The sequence below is a fragment of the Amblyraja radiata genome, chromosome 11 (genome assembly GCF_010909765.2).
Source record: "Amblyraja radiata isolate CabotCenter1 chromosome 11, sAmbRad1.1.pri, whole genome shotgun sequence".
Taxonomy (NCBI): Eukaryota; Metazoa; Chordata; class Chondrichthyes; order Rajiformes; family Rajidae; genus Amblyraja; species Amblyraja radiata.
The window spans coordinates 21,280,337-21,294,333 of NC_045966.1; the positions used below are offsets into that span (position 1 = coordinate 21,280,337).

At 39.3% G+C, this 13,997-nt stretch overlaps 1 protein-coding gene across 2 annotated transcripts in view; it reads left to right on the plus strand.

Moving 5' to 3' along the window:
• Positions 1-13,997, plus strand: part of pdlim7 (PDZ and LIM domain 7) — a 128,171-nt gene that overhangs the window by 71,071 nt on the left and 43,103 nt on the right. For both annotated transcript variants that reach the window (XM_033029471.1, XM_033029470.1), the window contains exon 4: positions 3,213-3,481. In XM_033029471.1, coding sequence (XP_032885362.1) covers positions 3,213-3,481 — 269 coding nt within the window. The remainder of the gene's footprint in view (positions 1-3,212; positions 3,482-13,997) is intronic.

Below are 13,997 nucleotides of genomic sequence, written 5' to 3' on the forward strand. Positions count from 1 at the left end.
TAAACAATAACCTTTTAATCGTGTGTTCTATGATAAAGTTAAGTGCTGGGCTGGGAGTGCCTCTTCAATGCTTTTTTTTCTAACTTCTAGATCTTTCTAATGCTCTTGTGGCCTTTTTTCCCTTCTGCCATACAGCAAATTCTCGATTTGCACCAAATATCAATCCCATGAAGTCACCAACCAAACTGTGTTCCTGGTTTGGCAGAAAATCAATGTTTAAAAATACTTGGCTTTGCTTTCAGATCCCTCCATGGTCTTGCCCCTCCCTACTTGTGTAATCTTCTCCAGCTCTGCACTTCTCCAGTTCTGACTTCATGCACATCTGCAATATTAATTGCTCTACTATTGGTAGTTTCTTATCTTAACGGATTTCAAATTCTCCTTCCTAATCTCCTTGCACACAGAACTGGGCCTTCCAGTTCGTAGTGTCCATACTGACTCTGCAAAAGCAATCCAGCCCTCACACCATAGCCCTGCAATGTTTTTTCCTTTCAAAGAATTGACCCTTGATCAGGCTTATGAGCAAATTTCTGATCCTCCCTTGGATACTGAAACTCTTATTTGTGTGATGATGTTTCTGTTCAACATGGCTGGATGCTTTACATCATTAAATCGCTATGTGGAAACAATTATTTTGTTTTAGTTGGCCTCTTGCATCTGTCTTAAATTCTTAACTTTCAGGCATATTAAATCTGTCATGTTGCACTTTTTCATTTTGATGAGAACCCATTTCAGGCTTGTCAATTTTTTTTTTCCCAGCGTCTTAGTGATGGCAAATAATTAATATAAAGATAGTCTTGGAGATGCATAATCTAGCTGTGAAACAAGTTATGTTGGATAACGCTGTGCATACAATGAGAGATCCATTGTTGAGCTGGTAATCACAGTGATGTTCCCAAAGAAGATTCTCTTCAACTAGAAAATGCTCATTGATTTTCGGTTTCACAGTAAAAGAATGTTGACATTTTCATTTTAAACAATTTTTTCCACAGGTATGCTATTTGGATATATATGTCAATTTTCAGAAATGTTTCTCCAGATTTTAACTTAGCCCGTTTTTTAATTTCCTTTGCTACTAATGTCTTACTAGTAAGCAAATTTACAGATTGTTAACTACTCTCGAGTCTCATTAGCTTCTGAGCCAGAAGATGTTTTTAAGATTTTATTTGTGGTCAACAAAGTTTTGTGTCAAACTAGCTGGGGAGTATTGTGGAAATGTATAGCAGCAACAGCAAGACATCTTAAACAGTGTCACCAGCTGAGAATCATCATTGAACCTTTGGAGCCTTTGTGGGGTTGTGTAGGCAGATTTCCATAGGGTCTCATGATTTGCGTGAGTTTTCAATGGTTACAATGCATCAGCCTTTGCCACTGATGATAATCTTGAGTTACCAGTGCTGTTGTACAAATGTAACGCTATTTAAGTAGCACCTTTAGAGTGGCAAAAACATGCGGAATATCACAAAGGCTGACACGATTCCCTTCACTGTTAACAATTCCACAATACTCTGTGGCCAACCTAACGTCAGGTTTGGCAATCCTCAAAGTAAATGTTATACTTAATTGTTATACTTCTGGTTCAGAGAAGACTGAGTTGTTGAGCAGAAATGGTTGTTGGACAATTATAAATCAGAAATAGCCATGATAGGAAAGTGATTCAAGTTAAATTCGATGGGCAAAAAACAAACATCTGAAGGTACTCAGTGGGTCAGTCAGCTTTTACGGGGAGAAATGGATAGATGACATTTCTGTTTGTGAATCTTCTTCAAGAAGGGTCCCGACCCAAAACATTGTCTGTCAATTTTCCTCCACAAATGCTGCCTGACCTACTGACTTCCTCCAATAGTTTTCTTTTTGTTCTAGATTCCAGCATCTGCACTCTTGGGTCATAAAATCTGGTATATTCTTGGAAAATCAAATATACTACCTGTGACTATGGGTTTAAAGCTGTGGTATAAACAAATGATGTATTGTTCTTTATTTGAAACTATAAAATGCAACATTGGAGACTTGAGACGTCATCTTAAATCACTGGTCACTTCTTGTTTCGAAAAGCAGTTTGGTGTTAAATTCTGTCAGTGGAAGCAAGGTTCAAGAGGAAAAGCAACGAACACTGACAAGTTTTGTCATCCAGTTGGTTCAGAATGCTGCTGCTCGCCTTTTAACTGGAACTCGAAAGAGGGAGCACATAACACCAGTACTGGCCTCCCTCCACTGGCTCCCGGTGCTCTCTCGAGTTCATTTTAAAATTCTGTTATTTGTTTTTAAATCTCTGAATGGGCTCGCCCCGCCTTACCTCTCTGAGCTGCTCCACCCATACGCTCCTGCCCGGTCCCTCAGGTCAGCTGATCAGCTGCTCCTGGAGGTACCGAGGTCTAAACGGAAGCTCAGAGGGGATAGAGCCTTCTCTGTTGCTGCTCCGGCACTCTGGAACGCTCTGCCGTTGCACGTCAGACAGGCCCCCTCACTGTCCATCTTCAAATCCAGTATTAAAACACATTTATGCTCCCTGGCTTTTGACCATGCATGAGACTTTGCTCCTGCTTGTAGTGTTTTTAATATTTCTTTATTTTGAATATCTTTACTTACTCCATCTTTTAACTGTTATTATTGGTGTGTATTAACTTTTTTTTGTCAATGATTAGTGATGTACAGCACTTTGTTGCAACTATGTTTGTTTTTAAAGTGCTCTATAAATAAAATTATTATTATTATTATTATTATTATCATTATAAGCCTAAAATCTGAACCGTTGTGTGATTTTGTTTTTCCTAACTCATCAAACAGAATAGGACATTTCCCCCCCACCCCCCAATCCCTCCTTCCCTGCAATGTGTTTTCGGTCAGATGGTGTTACAGTGAAAGATTTGCCACAATCTTATGGAATGAGCCAAACCATCTTGCTCGTGCTCCATTTTCGCATGTTGCTATGTTCAACGGATCAAGTTTGTTATGGAAAAAGCTATTCTCCTGGGATGCGAGGGTAATTTTATGATGACCAAGATAGTTGAAAATGCTGTGTAGCAATGATTTGCTCTCTGACTCTGTTCATGTAGCTTAACTTTTAATTCAATGTGATGTTATGTAATCACATTTTTGAGATTGATAATTGTTATTTAACACTGCTTGAGTTTTGCTATTGGATTAGTGTTAACTGCATGTTGCCTGTGGTTTTTTGAGTTTTTGTGTCTTTTTCTCTCTCTCCTGCTCAGGATGTTAAGTTTGCTGCATCTTCTATTCCGAAGTATTCGTTTGACTCCAGCATGCCATTGAATAAGACAGCAAGACCTTTTGGTGTTACATCTACGGAAAGTTCACATTCAGGGACACCAACAAAGTCAGTGAGCTACAAACCTGTTTCATTATACACACCACCTTCCGCTTTGCCTAGTACTGCACCTGCAACGCAGGCACAGCTAAAATATGGCTTAGCCACAGAAAAACGCAACTCAACTGCATCCACACTGCAGCATCTGAATGGGTATGTTAAAACATGCTTTCAAGCCTCTATGAAATGTAGTCCTAATAAATGGCAGCCTCCAACATGCTGTATTAAAGAGGAAGACCTACTGCTAAGCCTAAGATCACTGAGTGAGTTATTTAAAACTATTTAATAGCTAGCAAATTATATTTTCTGATCAGACATTTTGGCCGATTGGATGGAGTTCAAGCTATATGCACTATTAGCCGTAGATGAAATGATAAGTATAATCAACTGGAATTAAAACAAATTTTAAACAAACTAAAATGTAGTCGTTACAATTCCTCTCTTAAGTAATCACTGCCTTTACAAAAATACATTTTACAGCTGGTTTATTAATACAAAAATTGCACCATAATGCCTTTTGCATGATACATGGCAGTGCAAACACTCCTGATTTTTTTTAGAGGGGGGGGGGAGAAGAAGCAATATTTCAAGCTTCTTGAAAGCCGTGCCTTTTTAATGACATGAACAAAGTGTTTTACTGTTCACTGCCTTATGTAACCCCACAGTTTGCTTGTGCTTTCTTTCACTGCCATTTAAGAAGACATTTTGGTAGTTTAATTCACTAATTGTGATGCTTTTATATTTGGAACATTTTACATTTCAAAATGACACAAGTCTGGACTAATTATGCTTGTTCCCCATGGCTATTATTTGTCGTAATTGAATCGCATTGTACAGAAATAGTTTTACTGTTCATGTTTAAATTGGTATTTGTAGTTGATTAGTCTATTATGTTCTTGGTTAAGTGTGTGCAACAGTATGACATTGGATTACTGTTTAGGAACTGTGGATTGGCAGTAGTAACATGTATGACATGTTGAGCACGAGTCTTCCTTTTAATGAAATTATAAATGAGCTTGCAGGTCAGGGTCATATTATGCCAGTATGCATTAACGTGTGCCCACACAGGCCCATACTTGGAAAGGCATATATTTATCCGAATCTATATTGGACCTTGTGAATGCTCATCTCCTGCTCTTTGCGAGCCTTGATGGTTCTGTATGTTGGGAAAGTATATGATTGTGTAAATCTGCTGAATTAAAATATTGTTTTTATGTCACCAAAACACTTAACATTTTTTATTGTAATTCCTTTTAAAACTTAAGTGTAGCTGGCTAACAAAATCTCACTATAGAACCAAAATAGATCGGTAAATTAGATTCTCAAATTTAATTTTGGTGAAATTCCGTTAACCATGTGAATGCGAGCTACAGTGTCCTTAAATACTGATTCAAACAACGATGTGAGGAAGTGAAATTATCTTTTGATAAGCGTGCAAAGGTCAATGGGAAAGAAAATTGACGAAGGTGTAAAAGAGCTTCCCATTCACAAGCACATATTTTGTGCTATCACGGACCAGTTTCACCTCATGATTAGTGACTCCTCACTTACCTGAAGACAATTCCATTATCTTGCACAACGTATTCTGATAGTTGTGAACATGTTCATTATTAAAGTATTAAACCTCTCTCCGTGTGATGCTATGTTCTCTTGTCGGCATTTATTAATCACCATTTGCAAGAGGACTGCTTATGTTGAAGTCAATTTGCAAAAATAAGGCAACGAATAGATTATTATAACAGTATGTATACCACAATGGCTGGATTATAATGTGTAATTTTATCTTCATGTCTGGTTGATCACAGAGCAATGGTCTACAGGTCGAATTTCAATAGATTCTGTTTAAGTATTTGAAACTTTACAAAACTTCTTTTATATCAGTTATTTTTTCATGCTGACCCTCTTAAAAATGTTACAATGCATGGTATTACAAAAAAAAACTATTTATTGACAAGAGGTGGTTCTTATTTTCTTACTAAGATGCAGATAAAATGTTGAAAATGGGTAAACAGAATAATCTATTTCCTCCACAGAAACTGCCTGATCTGCTGAGTTACTCCAGCATTTGTGTTTTACAAAAACAACTATAATTATGATGTGTGTTCTGCGCAAAGGAGAGAGCTATATAATGTACCTGAATGCAATGGTTCATATTATCAAAAAAACGGTCTAAATAGTCATGTGTTTTACTATTTTGTCAAGCTTTGGCATGCTTGTACTACCGCACTGTTTTGAATGTGGTAGTTGGTGTTGATCCCATATGTAGGGAAAACACTAAACATTTGTGTGTTCGGCACAGACATGATGTGCCAAAGGGCCTGTTCCTGTGTTGTACTGTTCTATGTTCTATTAAGTTTATATACACCATTGGTTGAATGAAAACCTACACAATGGATTGCTCCATTGATTTTTGCCATTCATTTCATATGTGAGACAAAGTAAATGGAAATGAAAAGAATATTTGCTGAGGAGTAATGGAAATGAAAAGAATATTTACTGAGGAGTAAACTGCAAAATAATCATCATGCAAGCATTGAAGGTACTCATTCTGATGTTAATCTGTGACAAAGAATGTTTGACAGGTCTTTTCATTCCACCTTTGTTTCTCTTTTAATTTTTTATCTTCTATGTTTTCATTTGTTTCCTTCTTGGCAAGCTTTGCATTAATGGTGGGCTTTCATAATTAACTCATTTGTGTCTTTATTCCCTTTAGGTGGATACATTAATCAAGTTAGTATTTCTCTATTTTTGATGCATGTATTGTTGGTGGCATGTCACAATTTTTCCCAGTGAGAATGGAAGGCAGACTTGTTTAAAAACTGGAATGAATTTAAAAGATGCACATCTATGTACATTTATTCCCTCAACGTATCTATACACTGTAAATGAATCGATTGTAATCATGTATTGTCTTTCTGATGACTGGTTAGCACGCAACAAAAGCTTTTTGCTGTACAAGTGACAATAAACTTAACTAAACTGAATAAACTATACTGAAGTTTTGGTATTAACCAAATGCAGTAATATGCAGATCACAGTAATAGACTCTGACAATGGAATTACATTTGCTAATTTTATTCAGAAATGAAGAGGCCATTTCTTGAGAGAGATGTTTATATTATACCTCTCAAGCATGCAGTGGTAGCTTTGTTTCTGTTCAATCCAATTGAATGTTATATGAAGGGCAAAAGCTATATCCAATAAGAAAGTGAGAGGTTGAATCTTTAATTTTTATCCTCTGGGTAATTGGGACCTTGCTTTCCAGCCTCTGTACATCAGATTACAGGTATTCTTGGACAATTATTTTCAAGCTGAGTCTTCAAATGTCACTTTCTGTTCATCACTAAGACAGGATATACTTCCACTTTTCTTTTGGAACATTTATTCTTCCAGCCATGTCTCCTAACTGCACACTACTCTAATTCAACAGTTTGTTCTGCCCTTGCATTTATTTTTTCTATGCTCACTAGTGTTTTACTGGTTGCAATCCATAAATATTCTCTCCTCCCACCCTCCCTTTCTCTCTACTTCTCATGGATATCCACACTAAACATGATATGGCGTCTTCATTCAAGACCCTTTGCTTTCTTCGATGGAGCTGTCGTTAATGCCATCATTTTAGACTTGTTGTTTGTGTAGCTTGAAAGCAAATAATTTATTCTGGGCAGCTGGAGGTCTCTAACTGCAAACCTCTGTTTCAATTAAGGTGGTTCTACTGCAGATTCTATTTCATTTCATGGTAGTAGAATGAGAAGGGGAAGCTTCAGGACTCTCAGCAGCAATGTCTTCTGCTCTCATTGATTTCTTCCACATAATTGTTCAACTATGCACTCTTCATATAGTTAGCATTCTGGGTTCATCTAAATGTGGATGTGACCATCTTATTGTGGTGTTATAATATTGTAACACTATTACTGAATTTCCTTATGAAGAACATGGCAGTTTCTCTTTAAGATTTCATCTAGTTTTTGTGCACTAAACTAATGCTGGAGGTAATGCTAATATTTTTGTAAGCTCCAAAAAATAGGGGAAATAGACCCCCCAAAAAATTGAAATGGTATTAGGATAGTTTGCATCCAGAATCCTGTCTGATGTATCACCTGTACTTTTCCTGGCTGCACTTCAGACAGCTTGCTGAGAAGGATCTGTATATTCTCATCCATGAGGTGGATAGCAGCTAGAAAGTCCAGTGTGCCTGGGATCTAGGAGATCACGATCACATCATAGCAAGAACTGATTAAGAGTTACAGCAGTAACAGCAGTCTGCTGCAGATGAGAGAATCCCCACAGAATTTATGCAACGTGCAAACATATTTCATGGCCTCAGAAACATAATGGCAGGGTGAGCTTCAGGTAACTAAAAAGAGTTGAGGCAGATCATTTCCACAATCCAATCGGGATTAATATATTGCTTCTTTAATTAATGCAGGAGGACCTGGAAATCAACACCCACACTAATGACCCTTAATCTCGGCTCCCTCTGTTGGCAAATTTTGATATGTGGAAGGTGTCCCTCGGCTTAGTTTGGGACTGTCATTTTTCATGCTATTAATGAGAAATGTCATCTTGCCAAGCAATTATTTCTATTGCATATGGGCAGTATCTACTTCCTCTAAATGTGGAAAAAAAAAGTACAGATGCGAGAAATATTTCCCACATCCCAAAGACTTGTGGGTTTGTAGGTTAATTGGGCCTCTGTAATTGCCCATAGTGTGCAGGGAGTGGATGAGAACATTAGATAACATAGAGCGAGTGTGAATTGATGACTAATGGTCAGCATGGACTCGGTGGGCCAAAAGGCCTGTTTCCCTGCTATATCTATCTTTCAATTCAAATGTGAAATAAGAAAAAAATAAGAACAAAATCTCTCTTTTTTTTAAGACATGAGCACAAAGGTTGATGAGGGCAGAGCTGTAGATATTGTGTACATGGACTTTCGACAAGGTGCCGCATGGTAGGGTGCTCTGGAAGATGAGACCTCATGGGATCCAAGAGCTGAATGGATAGCAAATTACCTTCATGGAAGGATGCATAGGGTGATGGTGGAAGATTGCTTCTCAGAATGGAGGTCTGTGACTAGTGGTGTACCACAGGGTTCGGTGCTGGGCCCGTTACTGTTTGTCATCTAAACCAATGATTTGGATGAGAACATACAGGGCAGAATTAGCAAGTTTGCTGTTCATACAAAAGTTAGTGGTTTTGCAGATAGTTAAGAAAGTTGTAAACGATTGTAGCAGGATCTGGATCGATTGGCCAGGTGGGTGGAGGAATGGTTGATGGAATTTAATACAGAGAAGTGTGAGGTGTTGCATTTTGGGACGTCGAACAAGGGCAGGACATACACAGTAAATAGTAGGCCTCTGGGTAGTGTAGAGCAGAAGGATCTAGGAGTACAGGTGCATGGTTCCTTGAAGGTCAAGTCGCAGGTAGATAAGGTGGTCAAAAAGGCTTTTGGCACTTTGGCCTTCATCAGTCAGAGTATTGAGTATAGAAGTTGGGAGGTCATATCGCAGTTGTATAAGACGTTGGTGAGACCGCATTTAGAATATTGTGTTCAGTCTTGGGCACCATGTTATAGGAAAGATATTGTCAAACTTGAAAAGGTTCATATAAAAATTACGAGTATGTTGCCAGGACTAGAGGGTGTGAGCTATAGGGAGAGGTTGAGTTGGCTGGGTCTCTATTCCATGGAGCACAGGAGGATGAGGAGGGATCTTATAGAGGTATACAAAATCATGAGAGGAATAGATTGGGTAGATTCACAGATTCTTTTACCCAGAATAGGGCAATCGATAACCAAAGGACAGGTTCAAGGTGAAGGGGAAAAGATTTAATAGGAATCCGAGGGATAATAAGCTACCAGAGGAAGTAGTTGAGGCTGAGACTATCCCATCGTTTAAGAAACAGTTGGACAGGTACATGGATAGGACAGGTTTGGAGGGTTATGGACCAAGCGCAGGCAAGTGGGTCTAGGGTAGCTGGGACATTGTTGATCGGTGTGGGCGAGTTGGGCTGAAGGTCCTGTTTCCACACTGTATCACTCTATGACTCTAACATTTGAAGCATTAACTTTTGTCGCCTATTCCTGATGATTCACCACTACTTGCACAAGCCTTTTCTGATGAGAAAAATGTTTGGGTTATTAAGGAGAGTCAGTTATTCTGGTAAATATAAACTCCTGAGAAGTTGCATAATCTTTTGAAATAGAAATCATTGAAATGTTCTCTCCACAAACAGTGCCAGAGTTGACCTTTCCGACCTAACCCTAAGTAGCAAGTTGAGCGATGTGGCAGAGTGATGTAATGATTATTTGGACCAATCATGTGGCAAGAGGGTTGAGAGTCAATGTGACCTAGACATTGACAGAGCGAGCATTCAGGCTTGGTGATGATGGCCTTGGAAGACCAGAGCCTGCAAACACACCATTTATCAGTGAGGTCCAGGTAGTGTGTAGTGTCTCTGAAGACTTTGTAGAATAAAGTTGCTCACAGATGGTCAGGTCTTTGCCTTGTGCCTCAAGATCTTGATCCATCTTGAGCAGCTACTCATAATAGTATCAACAGTGATGGAATGTTACAATTGAGGGATCCATTCCACGAGTACCTTGAGAGCTCGGGGTTGGAGAAAATGCTTGCTGCTACTGAACCACACTCGGTAGCTTTTGGGACGTATGAACAGGCAGCAGTCAGTTCTGAAGTTGCTCAGTCATGTTTCCTGATTACAACAGTGTGCCTTTGGGTGACAAAAAAGCCTCAAACAAGTAAACTTTTGTTTTGTGGTGTGGTTTTTCCAAAATGGTTGGGGATTGCACCTTTTTGAGCTCATGTCTTGAGTCGGGAAGATTGGAAACAAATGTTAAGTGAAGGGTAAGTAACATCATGGGTGCTTCTGACATCAGGAAAATATCAGACGTGTCTGAATGGATCACCCGAGGAAATGTTCCATACAACATTGTGGTGACTATGATTTGAATCTGAAATGATTGTCAATGCCATTTAATTCAAGATAATTTTTATTTAATGCCATTGGTGCTAAAAAAGGAAGTGCTAAATTTCTAGAATACTATGTGTTGGGCTAAGTATTCCAGCTTCTCGGATGTGACAGTAGAAAAAGCAGCTATTGTTTTCACTATGCACAATGATAAACCTGTATAATTAGTCAGAAATATGATGGGTAAAATATTTACAAAAAGTTTATATATTTTCTTTCATCTATTTCAAAAGACTGAGAGAGTACCTGGCCATTACTCAGAATAACTCAGCAGCTTACAGATCCTATGCCTATCTCAATAGTGTTTACAAGCATTAGCGGAGCTATCCATGATAAGGGATGTGGACATCAAGCTATCTGTCGTAGCAGTGGGCTGCACAGCATCTCACTCGGTAGACGTGTTGCCACACAACTCCAGAGACCTGGCTTCAATCATGACCTCAAATACGGTCTCTGTGGAGATTGCATTTTCTCCATGTAACTGCTTGGGGTTCCTCTGGGTGCTATGATTTCCACCCACATGCATAGATGCCTAATTGAACACTAAATTGCTGTGGGTCTCTGTGGGTCTGTGGTTGAGAGGATTGTGGGGAGACTAAAAGATGGGATTAGTGCTGGATCGACTTTGTGAGCCAAAGAGCATGTTTCAATGCTGTATGACACTATATTAAATCAACGTACAATTGGGAAAGGTGGAAGGGGGCACAAATGCCATGGTACAGGAAGAACAAGCAATTGATGCCTTAATAGCTGCTTTGGGTAACCCACCTACTTTGGGGAATTTCAGCATTTTTGTAGCTATAAGAGGTGGGATATTTGGGGTTAAGAATTTAAAGTACAGTTGTTAAATGTATATGTGGCCAGTACACTGACTACTGCTGAGTTGGTCTCTTAATGATGGATGATAGGAAAGGAGAGGTTGAGCTAAGTCATAACCTAGATTGCCACCAGCCGTCTTATCTTTAAATCAAAGGTTATTTTCAGTATCCTCCGAACAGATGGTTACTAGCTCTCTGTTGAGCTGAAGACTTTTTTCAGCAGTCTACAAATATAATTGGCACAATGGTTGTGAACTCTCTGGTTCTGGCTTTCTATAGATCTCAGTTTTATACCTTCTTTCATCTTGTACCAGTTTAACTCTAAAGTAGTACTACTGGATGCTCCGCCAACAATAGTTTCTATTTAGTTGTTGCAGAAATTCATCCTTTATGATGTGCACAAAACTTTGCTTGTTCAATTATGTCTCTGAAATTCGGATTCATTGATTTTCAGAAATGGGATTCATCGTGCTCAAGTTATTAACTTGCATATTTACCACACACAACAAAGAGAGCATTTTTCTCCTTTGTGGGATTATAATTTTTCAACTCTTTAGTAATTTATTTATGATTGCCTATTTAGTGACTCGGCAAACACTGTTAATTTTGTGGGTAATTTTTTCGGGGTAGGTACAGGGAAATGTCACCTATTCCCTTTTCTCCAGAGATGATGCCTGACCGCTGAGTTACTTCAGCATTTCGTGTATTTCTTCAGTATAAGCCAGCAGCTGTAGTTCCTTCTAACACACACTGCTAATTTTGGTTCCTTAAATAGATTACAAACTTATGCCAAAATTTCCCCAACGGAAAGATAAAACGATGGTGAAAGGAAATATGAAAATGTACGATAACACTGGTAAAACTAACTACTTTTTAAACAAAACCTCACAAAAATTACACTTTTGGTTATTCCCAATGGTGAACAAAATAAATAGCATGGTGCCTTTCCAAAATGAAATGCTATTTTTCTTAATGGAAGTGTCTGATGAACTCAGGATTTCAGTACTCTGGCAGATCCAGCCATAGAGACTAAAAATGTGCAGGACAATGTTTGCAGAAAGTACATTTGTAGTGTAAAGAGGCAGTATTGATCTTCTGCAGTTAAAAATGTTGTAGACCAGTGAGTCAAACATCTGTGATAGTTAACTTACTGAAGGGGATTCTGATAGATAAGATACATATGCATTTGGATAAACAGTATCTGATTGGGAAAAGTCAGCACGGTTTTGTACATGGAAGATTGTGTCTTACAAATTTGAATTTTTTTAAGTACCTGAAAAGGTTGGCGAGGGCAAGGCCGTAGACATTATCCATATGAATTTCAGTAAGGTCTTTGATAAGGTGTTGTGTGGTAGGCTGCTCTGGAAGGTTAGATGGCTTGAAGAGCTAACTAACTGGATACAGAGTTGGCTTCATGGAAGTAGAGGGTGGTGGTAGAGGGTGTTTTTCAGACTGCAGGCCTGTGCTAATGGTGTGCCTCAGGGATTAATGTTAGGCCAATTGCTGTTTGTGGTTTATCAACGATTTGGATGAGAATGTACAAGACACACTTACTGGGTTTGCAGATGACACTCAAGTAATGCCCCTGTCCCACTGTACGAGGTAATTCACGAGTTCTCCTGAGTTTTCCCCTGATTCGAAATCGGAGAATGTCCGTGGTGGGTCGGTAGGAGTTCGTGGATGTCTCGTAGTGGCTCGTAATGCTAACGGTAGGTACTCGGGACATCCGGTAAACTCGAGACGTTTTTTCATCCATGTAAAAAATGTCCATGAGTAAAAAAATACCCGTGATGAAAAAAATGGTTACTTTTTACTTGTGCCAGCCGCTACGAGACATCCACAAACTCCTAAGGACCCGCTACGGACATTCTCCGAGTTTGAATCGGGGGGGAAAACTCGGGAGAACTCGCGAATTACCTCGTACAGTGGGACAGGTGCTTAAGTGGTATCGTGCGCAGTGAAGATTGTTAACAAAAATTACAGTGGGATTTTGATCAGCTGGGCAAGTGGCCGAGGAATGGTTAATGGAGCTTAATGCAGGTTAGTGTGGGGTATTGCAATTTGGGAAGTCAAACCAATGCATGACCTTAACAGTGAATGACAGGGCCCTGGGGAGTGTTGTAGAGTAGAGTGATCTAGGAGTACAGGTTCATAAATCCCTGAAAGTGGCATCACAAGTAGATAGGGTGGTCCAGAATGCTTTTGGTACATTAACCTTCATCGGTCAGGGTATTGCCAAAATAAATTGGGACATTATGTTACAGTTGTACAAGACATTGGTGAAGCCACATTTAGAGTGCAGTGTTCTGTTTTGGTCATCCAGCTATAGGAAGGAAGTTAATAAGATGGAAAGAGTGCTGAGATTTATGAGGAAATTGCCAGGACTCAAGGGCCTGAGCTATAGGGAGAGGTTGGGCAGGCTAGCAATTTATTTGTGGTGAGAGAGAGAATTGTGTAAAATTGTGAAGGGAATAGATAGGATGAATGTACAGATTCCTTTACCTAGGGTAGGGAAAACCCAGAGACATACATGTATGCAGTGGCGGACTGGGTCTAAAAATATTGGTTGCCAGGAGACAAAGGGGGCCCACTTCATCAGGGGCCCACTTGATATAGGGGGCCCACTTCAACAGGGGCCCACTTGCCATCGGGCAAGCTGACACCCTGGCCAGTCCGCCACTGCCTGTATGTTTAAAGTGAGAGGCACAAGAGGAGCCTGAGTGGCAGCCTTCCACTCAGAGGATAGTGGTGTAAGGAACAAGCTGCGAGGAGGTAGTTAGAGCAGGTACGATAACAACATTTAAAAGACAATTCCATGGATAGGAAGGTTTGAGGCATATGGACCAAATTCAGGCAAATTG